At 48.9% G+C, this 25113-nt stretch overlaps 1 protein-coding gene across 2 annotated transcripts in view; it reads right to left on the reverse strand.

Moving 5' to 3' along the window:
- Positions 1 to 4625: 4625 nt before the first annotated feature.
- USP7 (ubiquitin specific peptidase 7) overlaps positions 4626 to 25113 on the reverse strand; it is a 57797-nt gene continuing 37309 nt past the window's right edge. For both annotated transcript variants that reach the window (XM_032605214.1, XM_032605215.1), the window contains exons 7-31: positions 24850 to 24980; positions 24338 to 24392; positions 23239 to 23319; positions 23048 to 23138; positions 20687 to 20769; positions 18694 to 18803; positions 17222 to 17378; positions 16302 to 16446; positions 15910 to 16040; positions 14861 to 14995; positions 14383 to 14484; positions 14102 to 14207; positions 13227 to 13319; positions 13070 to 13137; positions 12639 to 12739; positions 11643 to 11796; positions 10961 to 11028; positions 10372 to 10480; positions 10200 to 10277; positions 9373 to 9473; positions 8278 to 8377; positions 6688 to 6807; positions 6463 to 6534; positions 6243 to 6333; positions 4626 to 5928 (exon numbers count right to left, since the gene is read on the reverse strand). In XM_032605214.1, the coding sequence (XP_032461105.1) occupies positions 5822 to 5928; positions 6243 to 6333; positions 6463 to 6534; positions 6688 to 6807; positions 8278 to 8377; positions 9373 to 9473; positions 10200 to 10277; positions 10372 to 10480; positions 10961 to 11028; positions 11643 to 11796; positions 12639 to 12739; positions 13070 to 13137; positions 13227 to 13319; positions 14102 to 14207; positions 14383 to 14484; positions 14861 to 14995; positions 15910 to 16040; positions 16302 to 16446; positions 17222 to 17378; positions 18694 to 18803; positions 20687 to 20769; positions 23048 to 23138; positions 23239 to 23319; positions 24338 to 24392; positions 24850 to 24980 (2589 nt within the window). In that variant the 3' untranslated portion in view covers positions 4626 to 5821. The remainder of the gene's footprint in view (positions 5929 to 6242; positions 6334 to 6462; positions 6535 to 6687; positions 6808 to 8277; positions 8378 to 9372; positions 9474 to 10199; positions 10278 to 10371; positions 10481 to 10960; positions 11029 to 11642; positions 11797 to 12638; positions 12740 to 13069; positions 13138 to 13226; positions 13320 to 14101; positions 14208 to 14382; positions 14485 to 14860; positions 14996 to 15909; positions 16041 to 16301; positions 16447 to 17221; positions 17379 to 18693; positions 18804 to 20686; positions 20770 to 23047; positions 23139 to 23238; positions 23320 to 24337; positions 24393 to 24849; positions 24981 to 25113) is intronic.

Here is a 25113-nt window from a genome sequence, read left to right on the forward strand (position 1 = left end):
AAGCCCGGGACCAGACTTTTAACATAGGGTCCCTTTGAGGCCATTTGTGGCTCCTGCTTCCCTCCCCTGTTCTGCGTTCCAGTCACCCACAGCCAAGAGTGGCCCGTTCACCCCTTCACCCATGTGTCCAGACTCTTCCCCTGGCCTCTGGAAGGCCCTGCCTGCCCCCTTCTCTCTCCACCTATTCCTTCCAGCCCCATCGCTCACTCCTGGGTCTCTGTCACTTTCCCCAGGCCCTGGTGCCCCCAGGGCCTGGCGGGGACAGGTGAGTTTATGGGAGCTGGGATGGGGGAGCAAATCTCAAATCTCTGTGCCCAATTCCCAACAAGAGGTTTAATCCTTAGAATTCCTTCATGGCTACAGCACAGTAGCTTTTCTGTACTGCAAAGGCCGCTGTGCAGGAATTTGGCTAATGCAGGAATTTTGGCACTAGCTGCAGGACAGGAAGCCTCGGTTTCCACATCCAAACAGGGACCCATCTTAACAAGATTTTTAGGACTTAAAAGGATTTTTAGGATTTAAAAGGCCCCAAGTTGCAGGACAGGAATAGAGACGCAGACGTAGAGAATGGACTTGAGGATATGGGGAGGGGGAAGGGTAAGCTGTGACAAAGTGAGAGAGTGGTACTGACATATATACACTACCAAACGTAAAATAGCTAGCTAGTAGGTAGCAGCCGCGCATAGCACAAGGACATCAGCTCCGTGCTTTGTGACCACCTAGAGGGGTGGGATAGGGAGGGTGGGAGGGAGATGCAAGAGGGAGGAGGTATGGGGATATATGTGTATGTACAGCTGATTCACTTTGTTATACAGCAGAAACTAACACAACATTGTAAAGCAATTACACTCCAATAAAGATGTTAAAAAAAAAAAGGCCCCAAGTTGGCTTCTGAGCAGGATCCCTCCTGGGTACCATGTGGTCTGCCTGGGGGTGAGGCTGGGCACAGGATGGGCTAAAGGGCACACGAAGGGATTTTTTTTTTTTTTAATAATTTTTATCATGGGGCATTTCCCCTTGCTGTCTTTATCTTAAAAAAAATTTTTTTTTTCCTTTGGCCGTGCCGCAGCTTATGGGATTTTACTTCCCCGACCAGGGATTGAACCTGGGCCCTCAGCAGTCAGAGCCTGGAGTCCTAACCACTGGACCGCCAAGGAATTCCCCAAAGGGATTTTTTTTACTTTGCAAAATATAACAAATATTATTCCCTCATCTTTTCAATGAAAAGGAATTTCCTAGAGAAGGGGCAGAGAAGTGGGAGAATTAAGAGGCAGAGAAGAAAGAGTATGGCACTGACCTACATTTTATTCACTAAACCGTGGCAGCTGCTTCTCTGTTTTGTTTAGCGCCACCCGGAAGGGCAGTACGGAAGCCGAGGCCTGAGAGATGGCTGGTCTGCGTCCAGTAACTGGATGGGCAGCCGGAAACTAGGGTCGGCCTGCCCGGCAGCCTTCAGGTGGTCAGACCTGCTGCTGCGACGGCGCTGGCAGGGTGTGTCCCACCAGCCGGGGGAAAGGACCAGTCCGGGGACAGATTTCTCCAGATCTGAATGTCAGCCCCCAGAAGATGCCAGCAGCTGCCCCTCCACCCTGCCCCCATCCCCAGAGATGCCCCAGAGAACCGAGTGGGGCACTGACTCCCGAGGGGTGGCACTAGCTGCAGGACGGGAAGCCTTGGTTTCCACATCCAAACAGGGACCCACCTTAAGATTTTTAGGGTTAGAAGATGAAGCGTCTGACATAAACTAGGCATCCTGGGAACCAACTTCTCATTTGTAATAAATCAGAATGGGGCTCCAAGTGGACCCGTGTCGACAAGGCAGGTGGCCACCCCTCTAGGTCCCAAGTGTACTGATGGAAAGGGAGGTCAGGTGGGCCCACTGGCCACCACTCCCCAGAGGACGAGGTCTTGACCTGGGACTTGGCCAACCTGCAGTTTGGAGGACCACAGCCCTGCAGAAGCACCCAGGCCAGGCGGGCGACGGTCACGGGGCCTGGATGGCCCTGCCAGAACCGGAACAGGACCCGGACACGCCTGCAGAGCTCCAGTCCGGAGTCTGATTCTGCGCCTGCCAGGCTACTTGCCGGGTTTGACCTGGATTCCCAGAGAGGTCCACAGGCAGGAATATTCAGTGGCATGGCAAACGCAGTGCTGGCTGTGTGGGTGGTGTCCTGGGCCCTCCTCTACCGGTCTTTGTTCACCGTGGTCCATGCGCCGTCCACGAGGTCCGGCCCAGCTCCCTGGTAGCCCTCTGCGAGCCCACAAAGCCACCCCGGGCCACTCTGACTTAGACTGCCCAGCATCAGGAGAGACACTTGCCAACGTTTAAAAAAAATCCCGATTTTTGGCTTCTCTTGAAAACTGCGACGGTCCAGCTGCACAGGTCCCTGGTTCGGCAGATGTCGGGCTGTCCCCTTGGCCCGGCCCGTCCAGTTTCCATCATCCCAGGGCCTCCTCCTTCACTGCTTTGTACAACTTGACCTAAACCACCATTCCCATTTCGTAGCCTTGACGTCTGAGGCCTTGGTTCTGGGTCCCGAGACCTCATTGTAGACTCAGGCTGGGGCGCGTGGGACCGCAGCCCCATTCTGAGGCTTCCCCACGCTTCTGCTCTGTCTGCACCAACCTCTGGGGCTGGCCAGGAGGGCCCAGGGCTCCGGGGGAGGTGGCCACCCTGTCCCCCTCTCCCGCAGCTCTCATCTCAAAGTGGGGGGCCCCTCTTCCAGCAGGGAGGCCGGCTCGAATACCTGGAAAGAGGGAGCAGTGAATGTGGGTCTCAAAGCCAGCTCTGCACTCAGCAGAGGCCCTGAGAGCCCAGCCTGACAGATTAACTCAGAATCCCTGTCCTGGTCACTTGGGGTGGTCCGGATGCCTCACTGCCAGCCGCATGCGGTGTGCTCATCGGTGACAGCCACTACAGGACCACTGCCTGGCTGACCTGAGACACAGAACAGCTCCGCCGCGCCCCCTCCAGGAGTGGACGGGGGGTGTGACACGGCTGCAGGCAGGGCGCTGGGGACACCTCCCGCTGTTTCCAGCCTGGAGCAAGGTGGGCAGGGTGGCCAGAGGCGAGGAAGCGTCACAAGGCTGGGAGGGCACACAGGGGCCTGGCCGGACTGTCACCCGCTACCACCTGCCCGCCTGTGAAGGGGTGAAATGAACCAGCCCCCCAGCAGCAGCCCTGACCCTCTGCGGCCCTGGGTCTGAACAGACAAGGGCGCCTCCTCTGTACCAGTGGGAAGGGGGCAGGATTCAGCTTCAGGGGGGCTGAGTGTGGGTCCTCTCTCCCAACGTCTTATGACGAACTCAGAACATCCATCATACTGGGCAGGATCATGCCGTGAACACCCATCCCTGGATCTATCCATCAACAACGGTGCCTGCCCCTCGGGTGGGTCAGTGGCCCCTTAGAGCTGCGATGAGCTGCGACCCTGGGTCTGAACAGCTCAGCCCGCCCCTCCAAGGCTGCCGGAGGCCCAGGTTCCAGGCCTCACGGAATGAGCGTTTTATCATATATTAACTCGACAGCTCGAGGGAGCTGATCACTGCAAAGACACACAAAGCGAGGGAAATGTAGTTGGAACGCCTGAGCCACATGTGGCAATTTAAATCAGTGAAAACTCACTCTCTCTGCTACTTTAGCCACGTTTCAGGTGCTCAGCGGACACCTGGGGCTCGCGGCTCCCTCACTGGGCAGGGCCGACGGAGGACCCTCCACCCCAACGGCGGACATTCTATCGGGCAGTGAGCGGTCAGAACAAAAAGGCCGAGAGTGGCAAAAATGCCACAGCATCACCCACCCCCAAACGGGGGATCTACAGTTCCGTCTTGACATTTGAAATGTATGTTTGCAAATGCAGTTTGCTCTTACTTTCTAAAATGAGACCCTTTCTCCCAGCTTGCTGCTGCTGGTACAGTCATGACGAACCCAAGCCCCCCTTCAACGTTACCCTGTGGTTCTGGGGGCCTGAGGGGAAGACGCACCAGTCTTAGGGTCCAGAGCGAGCCGTGTGAAAGGCGGTCCTCTTCAGGTTGCACCCCTCCCACCACCCCCATCAGCTTTATGAACTCGGACTCCAGGCCGTAAGTGGGAAGGAATGGAAGAGTAAATCGCACACGCTACCTGCTGACCGTCCACGTTATGCAAAGGCCTTTGGGAAAAGCCATTTAATAACTCGACAATAAGTTTCCGTGACTTAAGACTATAATCAACCCTCAGCCAAAACCAAAACCTAAAAGAAATCAATACTTTAACGTTCGAAGTCGAGCACCCGGAGAATGACTTTCCGCGGGAGGGTGGGGCGGGTGGCGCTATGGTCACTGTGGGCACCTGGGCAGGAAGTACCCGCCGGGTGGTGAGCAGCCCAGGGACACAGTGCGCCAGGCGCGGGATGCAAGGCCACCTCCCCTGGGCCACGCCTTCCACCATTTCAGTATTTCCGGTCATCTTATTGTACTTGGCTCCTGCCCGGAAAAACTTTTTCTTAAGCTTAAATGGGATGAATCAGAGGCAAAAACAACCCCCCCCCCCCCCGCCAGAAAACCTCATTATAAACGAATAGGTTCCCCAGGCCTATTTGCAGGGAGAGCAGAAATCTCCCTCAACTTCCACGTCACTCACTGAGTTATAATTTTTATAGAAAATTTTATTCAACATACAACATTTTCCAGCAAAAAGGCAATATACAGGAAGAGTCGGTGTACACTGCTGCTACAGAAACAAACGAAAAATACTGGAAAAGGATGAAAAAAAGTGTCATCTGCTGATTCTATTTTACTGCACTCAAAACTAGACACGCAGCTGGCGTCAGCTCCAAAGGAAAAGGCCGGACTGAAAGAAAACTACACACAATGAATATCAACATCAGTGAAAGTCACTTAGATTCACCCGACAAAATGCCACCTCCTCCCAGTGGTAAATTGTACATGTTCATTCATTAAATATACAATTTCAATTTTCCTTTTTTTTTCTTTTTTCTTTAGCTTTTTTATACAAAGTCAACAGCTTGCTAACACCAGTGGGCATGCCCTCTTTGCTAAAAGGCCCTCCTTTCTTGGTTCCGCCTGTTCCGTTTTAAGGAGACAAGTCTGTTTATAATTTTTTCACCTGCTCGAACGAACTCTTGAGATCGTTAGGTTTGCCGAGAGGCAGCATAGTACACCTTAATTGTATTGAACAGCGTTTTCAATTTAATAAAAAGACCCCCGAAGTGTCTGTCAGGCCTGTATTCAGTGCATCCACTCTGCAAACGGGCTGCAGGACAGCGGTGGCTGACGGAAGGGAGACGAGTTTATTAAAAAGACCCAGGCAGCTGGGGAGACCGAGGAAGGGGCGACAATACACGAGTGAAGGAAAGAGCGCTATTTATTAGGTTGTGAGTTTCTCTGTTTCGCCTTTACAGATGCACAAAAAGTCATTGAAAAGTATAATTGAGGGAAAGACGTCAGACGAGCCTAAACAGAAGACTTACTAGCTGTGGGGCTGGCGGCCGGGCCCCGGGGCGGGGACAGACGAGCCTGTCCAGCGCCGCGCCGCACCCACCGGCCGTCCCCCGACACGCTGACAGCGCCTTGCATCGTGGTTACCATAAAATAACTCTCACTGGCATCCAAGCTTTATAAAAACACCTTCATTTTGCTCAAAAAGGGCATCAATAGATACAGAGAAGCCACACTGAACAGCCTCAACAAAATAAAATTAACACCAGCAGCAAATCCTCTTGCTGAAGACTTGGGACAGCGCTCGCACACCAGAGTTCTTGGCTGTTGTTAAAGGGCACACCCACCGCGGTCCGCCTCGCCCACCCGCCAGGGGAGGAAGTCAGTTATGGATTTTAATCGCCTTTTCCAGGTATGTGTAGCGACTCCTCTTTGGGGCTTTGTTGAAGTGGTCGAGCCCTAGCCAAGGCCGAGGATGAGACATGTTACCTGGCGGGGAGAGAAAGCAACTGAGACCACAGAGCCCAGGCTTGGGCCCCTGGAGCGAGTGCACCCCACCCCCAACCGAGGTCTCAGGGCTCCCAAGGGCAGCACCGTCTCCCCTAGGACCTTAGTTTTCTCGGCCATTGTGTGATGCCTGCCAAGTTCATCGGTCACAGGCTGCCGTTCCTCCCTGTTCTACAGATGAGGAAAACAAGGCCGACTCTCCCAGCTGGAGAAATACGAGGGCCGCCACTCGAACCCAGGGCTGCCGGCCTCCCGGCCCCTTACTACTTGCTTCTTCCCTGTGGGAGGGCTCTTACCAGGCTGAGGTTCAAAGTCTTTCAAGTTTACTTCATACTCATCTTCATTTATGTACTGGTGTCGGCCCATCATCACAATGGCAAATTTAAACTGAGAGACAAAAATCGAAAACGCCATTCATTCCAAATACTAGCAAAACTCACACGTCTGGCAAAAAAAAGTCAAGACTTTAGCATCCCGCCCGACAAATTACTCGCAAGTATCCAAGAAGCGCGTTACCTTTTCAAACTCCTTTTCCTGGATGTCTAGCAGACTCTGAATCCGCTTCATCACTTCTCTGAAATGCTCGCCCTGCGACGACAAAGGGCGCATGTGCTCACAAAGCTCATGCCCTCCTGTGCCGCCGCCTCAGGGAAGGAGCCCCACTGAGCAACGCTAACCCAGAGCGCGAGGGCCCAGGTCCCGACCCGAGACACTCCGTCTCTTAGCAGAAGGACGCCTCACCTGGTGTATCCTCAGCAAGAACGGGATCCCGAATGTCCCAAACACCTCTTTGTGGAAATGTGCCACTGTGATCAGCATCTCATTTTCCTTATCTATGTCTACCTGGTCCAAAGGTATTTCCTGGGGACACACATTTTTAACACAAGGGGTTGAGAAATTCAGTTAATGCAAACACAGTGTCACATTTTAATTCTTAATTCTGACTCACTCCTCCAACAAGGGAAGCTAGGTCAGATTTTTGCCAAAATGTCATGTTTGGGGCTTGTTAGAATAATTAAGAGTTTAGAGCCAGGAGAAATAGCTAAGCTTAAAAGAAAACTCTGGGGACTTCCCTGGTGGCACAGTGGTTAAGAATCCACCTGCCAATGCAGGGGACACCAGTTAGAGCCCTGGCCCGGGAAGATCCCACATGCCACGGAGCAACTAAGCCCACGTGCCACAACTACTGAAGCCTGCGCGCCTAGAGCCCATGATCTGCAACAAGAGAAGCCACTGCAATGAGAAGCCCACGCACCGCAACAAAGAGTAGCCCCCACTCGCAACCAGAGAAAGCCCGCACGCAGCAACAAAGACCCAACACAGCCAAAAATAAAAATAAATTTATATATTAAAAAAAAAAAAAAAAAAAAAAAAGAATCCGCCTGCCCATGCAGGGGACATGGGTTCTATCCCTGGTCCAGGAAGATCCCACATGCTGTGGAGCAACCAAGCCTGTGAGCCGCAACTACTGAGCCTGCGCTCTAGAGCCCATGAGCCACAACTACTGAGCCTGCGCGCCTAGAGCCCATGAGCCACAACTACTGAGCCTGTGCGCCTAGAGCCCGTGCTCCACAACAAGAGAAGCCACCGCGATGAGAAGCCCGCGCACCACAACGAAGACCCAACGCGGCCAAAAATAAATAGATAAATATTTTAAAAAAGAAAACTTTTTAAAAAAAAAACTATTTATTTATTTATTTGGCTACATTAGGTTTCTGTTGTGTCACGTGGGATCCTTAGTTGCGGCATGTGGGATCTAGTTTCTTGACCAGGGATCGAACCCGGGCCCCCTGCATTGGGAAGGCGGACCCTTAGCCACCAGACCACCTGGGGAGTCCCAAAACTCTGGGCTTTAAGAGACCAAATAACGAGTTGTTCCAGTTACTGTGGAAATCTCAGCAGTTTTAAAATAAACAGGGACCCAGTTTCTGACTAGATGTGCTTGATGATCCATACTTAAAATTAGTTTCTAAGGACAAATAAGTGAGATATCTGGAGTAGTAGAGAGTAGAAGGGTGGCTGCCGGAAGCTGGGGCGAGAGTCTCAGCGGAGCAGATGGATGGCGGTGAGGAATGTTCAACAACAGGAATGTGCTCACACTACTGAACAGTACATTTTAGGTTAGGTCTATTTTATCATAATAAAACATTCAATTTTTCAAAATCTGGCAGAATTATATTAACCTCAGGGGTCACTTCATCTACCGGCACACAAACACAACGACAGCCACCGCCAGGAGCCGCCGTGCTGCCTGAATAAGCTGCGGGCTGCCGCCCCACCTGCCGGGGCTCAGGAGCCCTTCCTCCCTGGTGCAGCCAGAGGGACGCTCACCTCTATTCGAAACGTTCGACTTGTCGCAGGAGATAAACATTCTAGGAGTTCGTCTTCTTGATGCACACCAATAATTTTGTAGCTTACGATTTCTAGCAGCCTGTGCAAAACAGGGAAGAGTGTGAACTATATACATTCATGTAAAAAAAACTTTCTAGGGCCTCCCTGGTGGTGCAGTAGTTGAGAGTCCGCCTGCCGATGCAGGGGACACGGGTTCGTGCCCCGGTCCGGGAATATCCCACGTGCTGCAGAGTGGCTGGGTCCGTGAGCCACGGCCACTGAGCCTGTGCGTCCGGAGCCTGTGCTCCGCAATGGGAGAGGCCACGGCAGTGAGAGGCTCACGTACCATAAAAAAACTTTCCAGAAAACTATTCGTCTGTCATTTTATTACAAAGCTATGAAGATTCGCTTGTCTTCTTATGAAGATTTGAAATGCAAAAGCAGGTATCCTTGGGGAGCATACAGAACACTGGCCAGGGACCCCCTCGGAGCATGTGTAAATCTTTCTTGCTATGGTTCCAAACTGGGCAGGGCTTGTGAAATGTTTCTCACTCTTTAGATAACGAAGGCCTCATTCTTTTATTAATTTTGTAAAGAAAACATTCCGGGAACCAAGTAGCCCCAAAGGCTGTTCCATCCTACGAGCTGAGTGTAAGACAAGGTGATAAGACTAGCACCTGACTCTGAAATAAAAACTGAACATCAAATCTGGGGCTTCTTTCTGCAGCTTGAACACTGGCGAAAACAGATGAGAAGTGACCAGATTTCTCAGACACAGTCAAGGCCCACGTTTTCCAGCTTCAGCTGATCAGTTTGCTTGAATCACTCTTCCTCTGCTTGGATTTTCTACCTGAATCTCCCTTTTGCACTACTGCTAATTAATATCCAGAGACACAGGGAGGGAAGACGGGCAAAAGAAAAGGATTAAATGTGAAGTATTTATATAAAGTGTTGCAAAGTATGGGCTGAAAGATGAGCATGGCAACTACTGCGGGGGGGGGGGGGGGGGGGGTTGGGGGCGGGGGGCACTGCGCAAGTACAGGGCTGGGCCAGGGCTGCCCCTGCCTCCACCTTCAGGATTTGGGAAATACTCGCCTAAGTTTCCCTGATGCCTTCTCGCCGAGTTCCACAGCCTTTTTACATTCCTCTAACAGGTCCCGGACACACCCGTGCTTGTCTGGATATAGTGTTATTTCCTAAGAAACGACAAGATGAAGGCTATACAGGAAACAAGACACACGCGGGGCCTGCTCGGGCCCCTCCCCGCCGACCATCACTCAGACCACCTGTCCAAGGCTGGCAGCCGCCCCACACCGCAGGGAGTCTAAGAAATGCCATTTTGAGGCAAAAAGCTCGCTATTCACAGGACAGCTTCTCAGGAATTTCTCCCCCCCCCCCCGAAAGGTCACTAAGAGGCTGTCCAATTCTCAGCATGGTGAGACAGAGGACAAGGACCAGGGTGGACTGTGTCATTTCAGCCTGACAGCTGCACACGGGTGACAACATGGATGGCAAATGTCCCAGATTTCCTCTCAATACCGGTAGAGCTAGACAGGTGAACGACTTGGGTGTCTGAGTAGGTACAGACTTTTCCAGAAGAACCACTTAATGTGAGGCTGTGTCGTCTGCAAAGGGCCCAGCGGAGCTGCCACCGGCTCCGAGGCCAAGCAGCAAGGTCCCAATCAGTCGGAAAGGGTCTCCCTGACACTGTCACTCTGCCTGAAGCCTCAGAGGTGGCGGCAGGGGCTGGGTGGACAGAGCTCCTCCCCCCACCGGGGTTCTCAAACTCTCGAGCCGAGCCGCTAACACACGCTACCGCTTAGGGAGCTTTCTTTGGTGGTTTTAGTTTTCAGGGTCTGGAGAAGAGATACAATACACAAGATGCAATAAAAATAAACACTCATACCATAGAAAAGACTCACCTCTTCCCTAAATTGGCTGTTTAACCATATACACTTAAAACTTCGCCTGTTCTCAAAGTCCGTGATTTTCATCTTAAGCTATTAAGAAAAGAGAGACTCATTTTAGATTCTCTTCCACAGAAACCCGAGCCTTCTCCTTATTACCCACGGTTACATTAATTTGGACTCATACCTGCTGATAGTAAAGTTTCTTAGGTTGTCTAGGCTTGAAGAACTGTAGAAGATCTCTTAAAGTACCTTCATAATTATGTCTAAGAGGATTACCTGGGCCATCCCTATAACTACACAAGAAAACAGCATATAAATAAAAGACTTGTTTATTTGCCTAAAACAAATATCCGTGAGTGAGCATAAAAGCAAACCTCTGGCCTGACACCTGGACTTGAAATTTGGACTCTGACTACTCCTGTCCCCAGGTCCTAAGTCCCTGCGTCTGTCACACCTGAACACTCTCTGCAAGGGTGACATGGCACACAGAAGCCGGGCCGGGCCAGGCCTAGCCAGACACACATGGGAGGGAGGTGTGTGGATGAGGTCTCTAAAGTAAGCCTGGCTTCAGATGAGGCTGCCAATTATTCTGACATCTTGGAGTAGCGTGGTCAAGATGTGAGTGGTGACAATTCTATATCTGAAACTAAGCAAGAAATGGCATGTCAGGTGAGGTGGCCGGCTACTTATTACATTAGTTCAGAGATGTCTGGATGAACTATGGAGCACATGCAGTCAAGACCAAACACTGGGCATCTGTGAGTGTGGCTCACCCTTGAGACTTGAAGAACTGGAGCAGCATCGGGTCGGTGTTGAGCCTCTGAGCAACTGTCTTTGCCACCTGGGGAGGGAGGGCCAGAGTCAGGGAGCAAGGTTCACATCCGGTGAACAAACTGCAACTTGCTGATACACTTTACCACTGATCATTTGCTGAGTGTTCTTAAAGAAACCTGTTATAAGCAGCCTGAATTTAAATGCCTGAAAAGTTACCATCTAACAGGAATAAACTATATTCCTTAGTACATCACCACAGGAACAGCGTATCTGAGGAAGAAAACCTTTTAAAGTGTTTTTCACTTTCATTGGGGAGGTCTGTCTGTAGATTTATTTCCTGAAGGCTTTTTTTAATGGTTCACACTTGGCATGTTATAACTGAAGCAAAGCTGCTGTTAAAACTATGATCTCTGAAACCAACTGATGCTAGGGGTCAAGAGGATTTCGAAGAGCAAGAAGACAGGGCAGTGGGTGGGGGTAGGCGAGTGAGGGGAAAAGAGCTTCCGATCCCCCGGCAACATCAACACCAACCCACTTGCATCAAGAACTTCCTCAGACAGTGGACTGCAACCCCTCCTCCAGAACCAAACCCATTACACAGCCTCATCAGCAAGCTTTGTAAAAAAGAACTGGGTCTCTCTGATATGGAATCTGAAGGGAAAAGAGCGTTTCATCAAATACCTGAAAATAATTCATTCTATTTGATAATGTAACCACAAATCCAGGATCATTGGGGATTGTTTTATCACAGAAAATCACGTCGACACGGTGGTAGAGATCTCTGAAATATTCCTTTGCAGTGGGTAATTCACTGTTATCATTTTCGGGGTCATCCCTGGGGGGAAAAACACAGACAATCAAAGTCCAGGCCAGGGTTCAGGCATCACCTCCCAAGTAACAGTGATGCTGAGCAGTGTGGATCTAAACTCAGGCTAGCATTTCCCGATGCTGGGAGCCTGCCCGGCTATCAAGCAAAGGCGATTGTGGACAGAGGTGTGCGCTGAGCCATGCACAGGGCTGGCTGCTTTCCGTTCCCGATCTCGCTCCCGAAACAGAACAGTGCCCTCTCGTTCCGCAGACAAGGGAAAGGACTCAGGATGCACTGCGGGGCCCACCCTGCTGGCTCTGCTGAGTCTACTCCCCGACCGGGACTTGATAGGTTATCACTTCCCTGCAAAGGCTGCAGGACCATGTCGCCGCTAAAATGTTTATTGCCTGGCCCTTAAACGAGAGGTCTGCCACCCCTGCTCTTGGCCACCGGGCCCTGCAGCCTCCCTGTGGTCAGTGTTCAGGGCTGCCCTGCCCTGGCAAAACGGTTTCAAGAGCAAGGAAAGGGCCGAGTGCGTCATCAGGCTGCCTTCAGACTGCACACCTGCCGGCTTCCACGCAGACAGATTAAAGTGATTACCCAAGTAGGTGCATTCTAAGAATTTCATGTTTTCAAGGAAAGAAAACAATCTTGCCCTTCCCTAAAGACCTCTGCCCTCCCGCTACTAGTTGTCATGCTCGCTGTAGACATTTTTGGGAAATGCATTCAATGAGGAAAATGCTTGCCACCCCTAATTCCAAAACCCAGAGAAGGCCAACTGCTGTCAACATTCTGTCAATGTCAAACAAAACGTGACTCAGGGTCTCTTCTGATATTAGTACAAAGAGATAACTTCAAAAAGTACGTACTTCTGAAACACTATAATGTCACCATCCATTAGCTCATCGAGGGCTTTATCAAGAGACACGTCATAGTCCTGAATTCTCTCTGTTAAATTCGGTTTAACTTCCTACAGTAAAAGAAAGGACATGGTTACAACGCAACGTCTGTCCAATGTTTAATACGGCCACACACTGTATGTATTTTCTCTATACCCAATTCCAACAGCCCTACAATTTTGAGTAAATAGTAGGAAATACTAGTAATAAGGATATAATAATCACTGACCCTAAAGAGGGAAACATCAGAAACGTACCGAGAAGATTCTGACTCAAGATCACCCGAGGCCCCATTTAGCTGTGGTCTTGACACAACAAATGCAGGGCTAGCAAAACATGCAGAAGTCGTCCTCCCCAAACCACTAACCATGTGCTGATTACAGAAAAATAAGGATCCAAACCTCATAGAGGATAAGACTAGTATCTTGGATAAATCCTGCTCTGTCACACATAACTGGCAGCAAGTCACCTAGGTTCAAGAAAAATGAAGAATTCAGAGCTGTGATACACTGAGACTTTGGCACAATCAACTCAGAAGGTGACTGCTGCCAGACTTACGTATTTTACATGATATTGGTGTGTAGATATGCCCACAGTAATTCAAGCTCCGTGTTTTGGGATCGTACATCTTCAAAAATAACATCACATCATCTACAAGGTTAAATAAACAGGCTTCGTTAGGATCTTCTGGCCAGTGCCATGTTAACAAATAGCAACGGAAACGACAACTCAGGGCACCTGAAAGTTACCGTGTGCAATGGAGCTTGTTAAGAGGCTGATCCTAGGTCTGAGGCATCATTTCTAACCTCAAACCCATGGGAAACACTGCATTTGAAGCAGGAAAGATGAGAATGCGTGCAGAGAATTTAGGAAACCTAGTTTTAAGACGTGGTCCTCACTAGCAGTGTTTTACCATCGAAGTATCGTTAAAGGTTGTGTCTAAGTCTCTGCCGGAGAAGTGACCACTTGAAGTAATACAAATAAGCAATCTTGGACCTACCTGTTTTGTAAATAAAGTTGCGCTGGAAGACAGTTCTTTTACCTAATCTCTGTAGCTGCTTAGTAGCTACAATAGCAGACCGAGGCGGTATGGCCCACAAAGCATGAAGTATTCACTATCTGGCCCTTGACAGCAACCCCTGCTCTACACCATCTGTCAAGTATATACAAGACCAGCGTGATTAGAAAAATGTGGAATGTGCTGGACTCCACGCTGCTGCCACCTTCTCACCTGCCAGGACGCTACAACCCACAGTCGGTTTGATTTGACTTCATCAAGAAGCCTTGAACACGGTGGATGTTTTGCGAGCATTTTGGGGATTAACAAGATTTCTTTGCAAGGGAAGAACACTTAACCCTGTGTGTTTAGAACGACACTCCGGGAATAAAACTCCACTCTCTGGAGGTGCTGGGCTGGGGGAGGAGGCACTCACGATCTTTATCAAACTTGGGTAACGTTGCTCCACTAGCAGCCAGCTCCGGATCAACTGTTTCCAGGAATATTGTCCAAGGGTTTTCATTATCACTGAGTTCAATCATCTATTCCCAAAAGAGATGCTGAGCTTAGAAGATTTTAATGGCTAAGTGAGAGTGAAAAACTATATTCAAGTACTGAAGACAAGATCCAACTCTATGTGACTGGACCGAGGGGGATACCGCAGGGCACACAGTGCCTGCCGCGCACTCCCAGACCAGACCAGACCGCCACACTCACCGTCTTGCTGCCGTCGGCCTCGTTATCCAGCATGGCCGGTCGTTTGGTGCCATTGCTCCTCGCCTGCATGGGCCACAGTCGAATCTGATCTTGAGGAAATCCCTGGAAATAATTAGTTAAATTAGTTGAAGCAAAATCAGCTTATATTTTAATTCAACATCAAGGAAATGATTCTATGATTATAAGGGGAAAAAAATCATGACTACAGCTCTCCCTGCTGGTGTGGACAACAGTGACCTGGCCTTCGGGATCTCTGATATCCCGGAAGTTCAAGCCCATTTTACCAAGGGGGAGGCAGGCGGAGGAGGGGGAAATTAGGGGAGATGCCAGAGGGCACAACCCGGAAGGGAAGGAACTCTGGTCCCAAGCTCACTCTCAGGTGGTGTCTGGACACAGTGCCTGCCTCCAAGGGCACGATCCTCCAGGGTCCAGTTATGGAAAAGGAGAGAGAACTATCAACAGGAGGACGGGTGCTCACCATGGTCTGAGAGAGGTTCTGGACAAACTCAGCAAGCGAGGAGTTTTTCAACACTTTGAACACAGTGTATTTCACTTTTTCTTCATCGTACATATCATTTCCTTGATGGCCACAAAACTGGTCCTCTGCAACAATCTGCAAATAGGGATGAAAATGCAGAATGGAGTTTACACCACTAACACACAAAAGAGAACCAGGTCAGGCTGATCGAAACCAAGGTTCAAATGCTAAAACTAAAAACAACTAGTGTTGGGCTTCCCTGGTGGCGCAGCGGCAGAGAGTCCGCCTGCCCATGCAGGGGACACGGGTTCATGCCCCGGTCCGGGAAGATCCCACATGCCGCGGAGCGGTTGGGCCCGTGAGCCGTGGCCGCTGAGCCTGCGCGTCCGGAGCCTGTGCTCCGCAACAGGAGAGGCCACAACAGTGAGAGGCCCGCGTACCGCAAAACAAAACAAAACAAACGAACAACTAGTCTTTTGCTTTGATGAACCTTCTACAGAAGACCCAAGCAGAAAAGCACCAAAATGACCAAGAACTAAATCAGGTACGAATATTTGGAAACCCTACATATTTCCATGCAGCCATTCTAAACTCATCCATAAACATCAACTAGAAATCCATCTGGATGGTGATCCCCAAACATGATAAAGCCAGGATGCACATGTACCTTTTTCTCCAGGTAGTCTATCAACTTGTTAGAACAAATGCCTGTTTTCCTAACTGCAACTAAATCATGAACCAAAACCACCTGGCAGTTCACCCCCCACCCCCACCCCCCCAGCTGCCAGAGCTCTCCCTGCCAGGCCTCATCTGGGTTCTGCTCGCCCTTCCTTCTCTGGTCCCCTGCATGCTTTATAAACACTAAGACACCGCTGCTCTGGCAGCCTGAGTACCTCTCACATCTAAGCCCATATCCTGAACTGGAAAGAACATTCCCAACGGTCAGGCAACTGGCCTGCAGTTCCTCAGTCGCACGCTCAGGGGGCTGCCCAGACAAGTCGCCGACGCCCTGGCCTGCGAAGCAGCTTCGTGCCTGCCCAGAGGCTGACCTGCACTTGCATGTAGAGATGGGCTTCCTGCCGCTCCTTCCGCTTCTGAGCCTCGATCCTTTTCTCTTCTTGTAATCGTTCCACCAACTGCTGAGGGATATCATGGTCGGTGACAGCTTGTAAAACCTCACCTGCAGGACAAACGCATCTTCCTTCACCTCTGTGCACTACGTCATCGCAAATAAAGCCACCCTGGGTCCACATCCAAACCCACAACCCCAATCCAGCTGCTTCCAGATGCTGCTGTAAGGCAGCATAAGCAGGCAAGTGTCTGGACAGGTGGCTCCAGCTTAGGTCCACTGTAACGTGGTATAAAATGCCCCAGCGGGCGAGGCTCAGGGCCCAGCCGCGAGCTCGGCACAGCCAGGGCACGACACACCCACTCCACTCACTGAGCTTCGACTCCCGGATGTAAACCAGCATGTAGGCGTTGGTGCAGTGCCGCACGGAGAGGTCGTCGTCGTGGCCCCCGTAGTTGTGCTCGATAGCCTCCTCTTTCGTACACCTGGACACCACGTCATCGTCAAACTTACACCACTGCAACGGGGAGCAGCAGAGATACGGCGCTTTGAGGAGCACACAAAGTAAAAGGCAGCATTCTCCGAAAATACATGACCTGCCTCAGGTGACCCTCACAAAACTCGCCAGCACTTCTGCCGTCCTCATCCCACATTCTGGAGAAATTGCTAATATCCGTCCATGGGCAATTTCTGTGATGTACTCAAATATCCTAAGCCTCAGCTTAGGCTCCATCTCTGTCCACTGTGGATGGAGTCGTTTTAAATGGCACTAACCCTACAGTTACAGGTTCCGCATCTGGTGCCACGAGGGCCCCGCCTTCAAATCCCCTCGGCATGAGCTGGACGGGCTCCACCTCGGCTCTGTTCCTCACTGGCCCTGTGGTGCTGGACACAGACCCCAAGACCCTCATCTGCTCCTCCTGGTGAAGATCACGTGATGGGATCCACGTGAACCAGGCAGAGACTGCGCATTACATCGCGCGGGGGCACGCGCAATAACACACAACCAATGCGGGCCCGTGAGTGCGGGCCACAGACGATTATTCTAAGTGGAAACTAAGTGCCTCATGTTAGATGTAAAGGGATCCTATAAGGTCCAACGTTCAATACTAATAACGGGATGTATATATCAAGTACAATCATAATTTACCAACCACCTTTAAAAGTATCAGGAACATACAGACACAGAGGCCAAGAAGGGATCCTTCACTATCAAGGCCAAGTCTGAAGCTGAGCGTAACTGAATCCCCTACACAGCATCACGTCCACCCTACCTCCTCCCCAGCACTTACTTTGCCATCCCCTTTAGGGTTTAGATAAACCACATAATGTCCACCATGATTATCTCCACTATGAACCAGGACTGCATGAAGAATATAATTTGCAGGGTCTTTAGGATCCGTTTTTTGCAAAAATTCATCAAGTGGTAGCTGTTCGGGGAACTCAAACCTATTTAAAATAAAAACATTTTAAGAGAAATCCAGGTTTCATTTACTCCTAAAATACTTCACCTTTAGGCTTTATTCCTTGTTAGATCTTCTAATTCATTGGCTCCTCTTTACTTGGAAAGGGCAGCTCCCACTCATCACAACAAATTATTCACACGTCAACAAAATCTGAAGCTTGATTTGAGAAAAATACCTATAAAGCACTGACACACCTAACGGAATTTTAAATTCCAGGATATTACATAAGTCAGTTTTTGTGACAAAAACACACTGACTTTTCTAGGCTGTGGATATTTCCGAATGTTGTCGTGAACGGGGGCGGCAGGGGGTGCTTGAGAGGCAGGAAGAGCGTGAGGTGGGTGCACAAGGACCGTGGTGCTGAGCAGAGCACGAGCCTGGGCGTGGAGGGGCAGCTGCCACCCAGCACGGCCCTTGGGAACTCAGGCCCGGCACTGCCAAGTGTTTTGAATGCCAGATGCCAGAAATCTGGACTTTTATGTGAAATCTCACGATCTGAAAAAATGTTGGCAACTAATTCCAATAAAAATAGAAAGAAAACCAAGGTGAGGACCCAACAAAGCACACCAGCAGGTTGGGCCTAGCTTGCAGGCTGCTCGTCTGTGAGGTCTGCTGTCTCAAGAGACCCCACGGAAAAGGGAAAGAACAGACGAGCAGGCCCGGCTGGTGGCAGGTGATATGATCGAGTCACACTCTCCGCCGAGTTTCAGGGGTGACTGACCAACCTCTAGGAGGCTGGTTATTGTCAGGCTGTACCCCCTGACCAAGGAGTACAAAGTTACTGCTCCAACTAATCAGGGTAAAAGTTCTGTCTCCTGAACCAGACAAAGCAGTGTGTGGTAGCAACCTTTTAACTGGTACTTTAAGGATCTATAAAACACCTGGAATGGGGGACACACCCACCTATGCCAGCATTCCTGAGGAATCTAGCTCATTCTATAAGCCTATACCAACTGAGAGATAACATATTGGAGAATCCTATGTAAACCAGTAGAGTAATAATAGCAAATGCCACTTCTGGGGAAAGCCAAGCCTATGCAGCAGAAAGTACCCTCTCCCCCACAGACTTCAGTCTGCCACAGTGTAGACAGAGGGGCTCCCTGAGGAGGAGATACGGAGGAAGCAGCCCCTGAAATTATCCCTTTAAAAGCACAGTTCTTGGGACACCTCGGCAGAGAGGAAATCTAAATACATCAGAGATGAGACCGAAAACAGAAAAACTAAACAAAGCACTGAGACTAACCCCCTAAATCAGGATGATGGGTAAATCTTAACTCTCACATCCCACTCTAGATTACCTATCGTTGATCTTGATATTTTGGTCCGTCTGAGGGTCATACATAAATCGCATCAGTTGTAGGTGTAACACTGGTGGCAACGTTAGGAATTTCACACCTTTCTCTGCTTCCTGAACATTGAAAAAGAAGCACAGGTTTAGTTTACCTCTACTTATTTCTCGAAGCAACAAAAGCAACAGCATTTCACAGCAAGGGTGGAACACGTTGGGAACTTCTGGTAGGGAGATGGGCACAGGGTGCCTTTAAAATGTTCTGTGTGGGGGATTTCCTCTTAGTTTGCATTATACTCTATCTTGATGTCCAGCGACAGGGGAACAGTGAAGTAAATTACAGCTCAGTCACTTGTTGCCCTATTAACACAGTCATTAAACACTACGAAAATTCTGGAGAAACACGGGAAAATCAAACGGAAAAGCAGAGGATTATGATTATGTGAATGAGGTGTGCCTATGGACACCAGAACAGAATAAGACGAGCACGGTCTGGGTTGGGAGAACTGCCTGTGACCGCCGTCCTTCCCCGTGAGCTCGGTCAGTGCTAACTGTTCACTCCTGCTTCTGAAGACCCCTCCGACTCGGTATCAGCAAGGCCCTCTGACCACCGTCACAGCCTCTGCCCAGGCGTCACCAGCCTCTGGGGCAAAGGACAGCCCCCAGCAAGGCCTCTGGGGGAGAGGCCCAGCCTCACTCCTCCACCCACCTCAGCCAGCTGAGTCCTCACTCAAATAAGCCTTCTCCAAAGCCAGTCACCACCAGGCCATTGGCGGCCCTCAGCACGGCTGTATTTCCTGTCTGGCCCTTCCTTCGGAGCTGTAAACCTTATTTCCAACGCTGGCTAGAACACACCCACCTGGAGGAACTGGTGTCCTAGGTGGCAATGTTCTCTGTTGTACATTAGCATGGTTAAGGAAACTGGGTAGTTCTGGGAAGAAAAACAAAAACCCAGGAACCTACTGCCACACAAAGGAATGGCACGGTTTTAGTACAACTTGAAATAATAATAGAAGAATCCTGTTTCTCAGCCACTGTCCATTGAGAGTCTGATTCTAAAATACATTTTGTTCACCCAGAGCCAAAAATATCCAGTGTGGATAAGGGCAATTCTGTGAGTTGACTCAAGTGTTTCCTAAGCAAACCAGTGGCATGTTTGCCAAGTAACTTACTGATCTACAAATCAGTGGCCTGACCAAGCAGGAGGACAGCAGGTCTGTGACCCACGGCAAAATGGGCTCACCAGCACCGTGTATTATAAATGTGCGAGCTTGGTAAACCCAGGATGGTCCGAAAAAAATCATAAATTAGTTGAGCCAGTGAGTCAAGGTTATGAGGCTGCAAGACAGACCTGGAGGGCTGGACCCGTGAGGATGCTGCTGACCCCCCAAGCAGCCTGACCAGGCCACAGTCCGGGCCCCTCTATCTGACCATGCACTGCCGCTTGTTTACAACACTCATTGTTCTGCCAGAGTTCCTGCGGGGCCTTGTGGAAAACAAGCAGGGACACCAAGTATGGAACAAATAACAGAAAATGCACTCCTCGTTCTGGAAGTCAGGATCCTCAGAAAACTGACACTCCACTGGGGCGGTGGGGGAGCAAAGCACCACCACCAGCCAAAACCAGAGTCCCAGTGACTAAGCAGTTCTATCTGTGACTAGGAGAAACTGAGGGAAGCTCTGGCACAGACACCAGTGAAGTAAGGGGCAGAGTTGTGGATGGAATTGGGGGGGTGGGGGTGGAGTACACGTGTCGGGTGATGGTTCTGCCTCTGGTAGCCAGGAGGCACAACACCTTCCCCACTCCTGCCTGTCTACACCAGCAACACGATCAGAGCTCTCTAACACAACGTCCAGACTGAGAAATAAAATCCTTCTGCGTTCTAAACACCAGCGGCATGTGAAAAGATACAAGTGAATGTTTAGTTCACAGTTAAGCAAAAGATCTGAAAACAAAGTTGAAAGATACAGCGGGACACTAGCACACAATATCTCCAAGTTACCTGCAAGCCATGCTCCCCGGCATCGTATTTATTGTCACCGTCTAGTTGTTCTACTGCCACGTAATCCACAAATGATTCAAATACTTTCAAGAGAGAAAGAGAAAAAAGTCAGCTGAAGTTATCACTAAAGCTTTGATTATAACATAGTCAATCAATCAATTCAGGCACACCAGGGAGGAATGTAAATAACTGTAGCTGTGAGCACAGGTCTGCAACTTCACTGATCCAGCAAAAGGTGTGAACTCTTAAGGCCACTGAGGGTGTTACATGATAACATGGAGTCAATGTTTTTAATAAACTTAAGTAATGTTAAAGTACAAATTTTAATCCAAACACTTATTCTAAAGTCGGTGCAGAAAGAGAGCAGGCATGTGGGAGGCTGAGGTGGGGGAAGAGGGAGAGTTTGGAAGGGGACACGGGCTTCTGCTGTGAGAGGGAGTAAGAGCGGAGGCTCCTGTGCACAGCACGGGGACACGGCTGATAACGCTGCCACGTGTAAGTCAAGTTCATTGACCAGAAGGCAGTCATGCTATCACAATACCTGAGCATACCAAATAACCATGATGAACACTTTAAACACCTTACGATCCTGTCACTTAAACCACAATAAAGCTGAAAAGGAAGAAGGAAGAATCCATCCAAGGATGATAGCCAATGGACCAGGAGGTAGAGTCTAGAAAGAGGTCTACACAGATGCGAAGGGCTCACTGCTGACAAAGGGGCAGCAGAGCACCTTTGGTCCACTCTGACCGTAAGCAGAAAGAAACTATTCTGGGTGGACTGTAAATAAACAGAAAAGAGAAAAAAGTAACAGATAAGAGAATTATCTTAAGACTTCAGGGCAGGTGTTCTCAAGACACAAAAAGCAAAGATTGATACCCTGGATTTCACTACAGTTATGACATTCTGTTAACCAAACGGGCGCACTGCAAGAGTGAAAAGGCAAGTCCCACGCTGGCGGAGAGCCCGAAACCCAGGCGAGCAGCAGCGAACACAGCCCGTGAAGAACTCGCGCGTTGTGGCCGTGAGGGAGTAACAGGAAGCGCACTCCCTCCCTTGCACTGGGCTCCATTACAAGGCCAACAACCGTATTCACACGCGGGACAACAGGCAGGACAGGACGTGGCCACTGAGAGCCCTCCAATGCCCCAGCTCACTGCGTGGACCTTCCAGGCTGCAGCGCAGGGCAGAGAAACCCCAACGGGCCCCAGAGTCTCCCTGAGACAGGGTGGGGATTTCAGGGGCCCGAGGCAGTGGCCACGTGCAGGATGGAGGGCCCCGGGGAGAGCCACGCAGGAGAGCCCCGGCGACATGAGAGGCTCCTTCTGGTCTTGAAGGAATCAGCTATCTCCAAATAACGAAATGTGCCCCAGAACAAAGGGTAAGAATATCCAATACCCAACAGGATAAAAATCACAACAGCTGGCATCCAATAAAAGATGACCAGACAGGCAAAGAAGCTGGAACTCACAGCCAGAGAAGGAAAGTGAATCGATGGAGACAGATCCAGAAATCACGGAATTATTGGACCAGGACATCAAGTTATTACGAACTACATTCCATATGTTCAGGAAGACACCCAAATTGCCAATAAGCATTCGAAAAGGTAAAATCTCCCCGACTTCCAGGGCAATGCAAATTGAACTCAAGATAGCACCATTCTCCCACCAAAATGCCAGTCTGACGACTGACGGCTCTGGAGTGGATGTGGAACAACTGCTCGCACCCTACTGGTGGAGCAGAAATGGATAAACTGCTTTATCTGCTAAGCTCGACATATACACACAGGCCCTACGAGCCAGCATTCCACTCACCGTAAATGCACCAGGGGCGGACACAAGACCGGCCAACAAGCCTCACACCTACCAGCCTCACACTGAAAACAACCCGAACACCCATCAAGGAAAGAATGGTTTCAAACATTTGTGTTATATTCCTGAAGTGGAATACTATAAAGCCATGAAAATGACCCATTACTGCTGCTCAATATAAGGATGAAGTGCATGGAGGCAACGCTGAGAAAAAGAAAAGAGAGAACAAGACACATACCCTACACGATGCCATCTACGTAAATAAATACCACAAAACACGCAAAAGTAACCAAGGAAAGAATGTCAGCAGGCCAAACACTGGTTTCCTGTGAGGAGGGGGAGGCAGTGACCAGGAAGGGCCACCATCTTGCTTTGCAAATGTTCTGTTTCTTGACCTGGGTGGGGTCACCAGACTGTGTTCACTCAGTACCTTCACCATTTGGGCAATTTTCTCTACACTATATTTCAATAAAAACCACTGTGTCAATGAAGCATTATACCAAACCAAATAATGAAAAGGTGGTGGTGCCATTATGTACACAGAACTTACTATTTTTCTTTCCTTTTATACTTAGCTGGATATCATAATAATCTTCTCTTCTATCAGATCGGTAGTCTACTTCTTTACACTGGATATATGACTACAAATAAGGAAAATAAGATGGCTTAAGCATTAACCGTCAAAACATTAGCATGTTTAAAATCTTTAAAAATCACTCTTTAAAACTGGTTATCACATACCACCATCTTGCCTCTGAATAATTTAGGTATGGTGCCTTCTACACACGTGCCTTTCATCTTATTTTCCACATTATCAAGCAACTGGAAGAGAAAGTTTTGGCTTTCAGAAAATGTTATGCTTAATTAACATACAGTAATTTGAAACGTGACTAGGAAATTTCAATGGTCAAAGAAATTCTAGACTATAAATATTATGACCTTTAGCATGCAATTATCAAAAAGATACAAAAATCTTCTTCCTTGGTTGGATATTTACAAAAATATCTACATGCAACAGTTGAGATTAACCCTCTACTATACAGCCTTTGGAATGAATTAGTAATCTGTAGTGCCTTTAGAAGCATTTTTTATATTCATTTTACCTCTGTGGAAAAGCATGTAAATTGAGCACTAAACTTAACTCGTATTGGTCCACACCAAGAGATTAATGAGGTTGAGCCTGTCAACAGGATTGACTGGTTTGTCCATGGATATTTAATGAACTGGATTCAATCCAGCTAGTGCTGCAAAAAAGAAAACACACCTTGCCCAGCCAATCACCTTGAATAGCCATTCCATGTTGTGTGTGAGTGTGAGTGTGTGTGTGTGTGTATGTGTGTATTTCTTTCATCACAACTGGAAGAGTGCGCGTCTGCTAGTGACTAGAGATGGTCTGGGGGAAGATGCCCCACACAGGTCTGCCTCAACCAGAAGTTCTGTGCCAAGGCGGGGTCTGGGTCTTATGCTACAGAGTAAGAACAGAAGTCACTATTCTAAAGTGAAGTGGGATCATCAGGACAGCTACTCAAGCCAATCTGTTGTTTCTTGGATTAATAACTCTGGTAATTATGCCAATTTAACACATTAAAAGTACACTACCTATACTATTCAAATTTAATTTTCCCTCACACTTCCCTATCGAATAATTTTTCAGTCTTTCTGGTTTTAAACTAGATACATGCTGTCTTTTCTTTCTAGCCTAGTTCTGGTCCTGAACAAAGATGGGCATAACTGGAATGATAGTGACTGAAGTAGGTCTGAGGTTTTACTTGGTAACAACTTCTGACAGTGCTTCAAAATATGAAATGTAAGTAGTAAACAATTACGGCTGAAAACTCACCACTCGACAGAGCTCTTGAACATCATGCTGCATGAAGCTATCTAACGTTTCCCACCTTAGAGAGAGAAGATGAATTTATATTTAAACTTCCAGATTTCAAACAAGAGTAAATTAACAAGCAACTCAGACTAAAAAACCAAACCATGTAATTAGTCATTATTCTTAAATTTTTATGAAGATTATAATTCAAAGACAAACTGAATTTTATCCAGACACCAAAATGTTCACAACTTTATACTGTTCTGAACATCTTACTGTAAGGGGAGGTCGTGTTTGCAAGTAAATGTACAGAAACTTGGAGACCATATGTTATCCTTTCCTTGACAGGTAAACCTAAGTGGTGAACTGCTTCTCAAGCAAAATTCTAAAAGCCTCCATTTCCAAAGAGGTCAAACAAAGGACACTGATAAAATGCCCTGACATACTCAAGTGCCTGAGCTCTGCTCTCAACCCTTCCCCGTCCACTAGCTCAGCCCTCGAGCAGCAGAATGGACAGGTCTCCCAACACATACCCGAACGACTTGGTCAGCTTCTTTGTTCCTACGGGCTTATCACTGTGCTGTAATTCATAGAACACTCTTTGCAATGCTAAAGGGACGCTTTTGGATGAATCGTCGCCCTCTGTCGGCATCATGTACACAGCCTAAAAGAATTGATTCAGAAATAAAAATGGAATTTTATGTGAAAGTATCATTTCTAACACCACAATGATGAAGGCAGTTGGGTAGGGCTTTTAACTATCCCCCCCCAAAGGGTCAAAAGGTCTTTTAAAAATC

Source organism: Phocoena sinus, chromosome 15, assembly GCF_008692025.1.
Source record: "Phocoena sinus isolate mPhoSin1 chromosome 15, mPhoSin1.pri, whole genome shotgun sequence".
NCBI lineage: Eukaryota > Metazoa > Chordata > Mammalia > Artiodactyla > Phocoenidae > Phocoena > Phocoena sinus.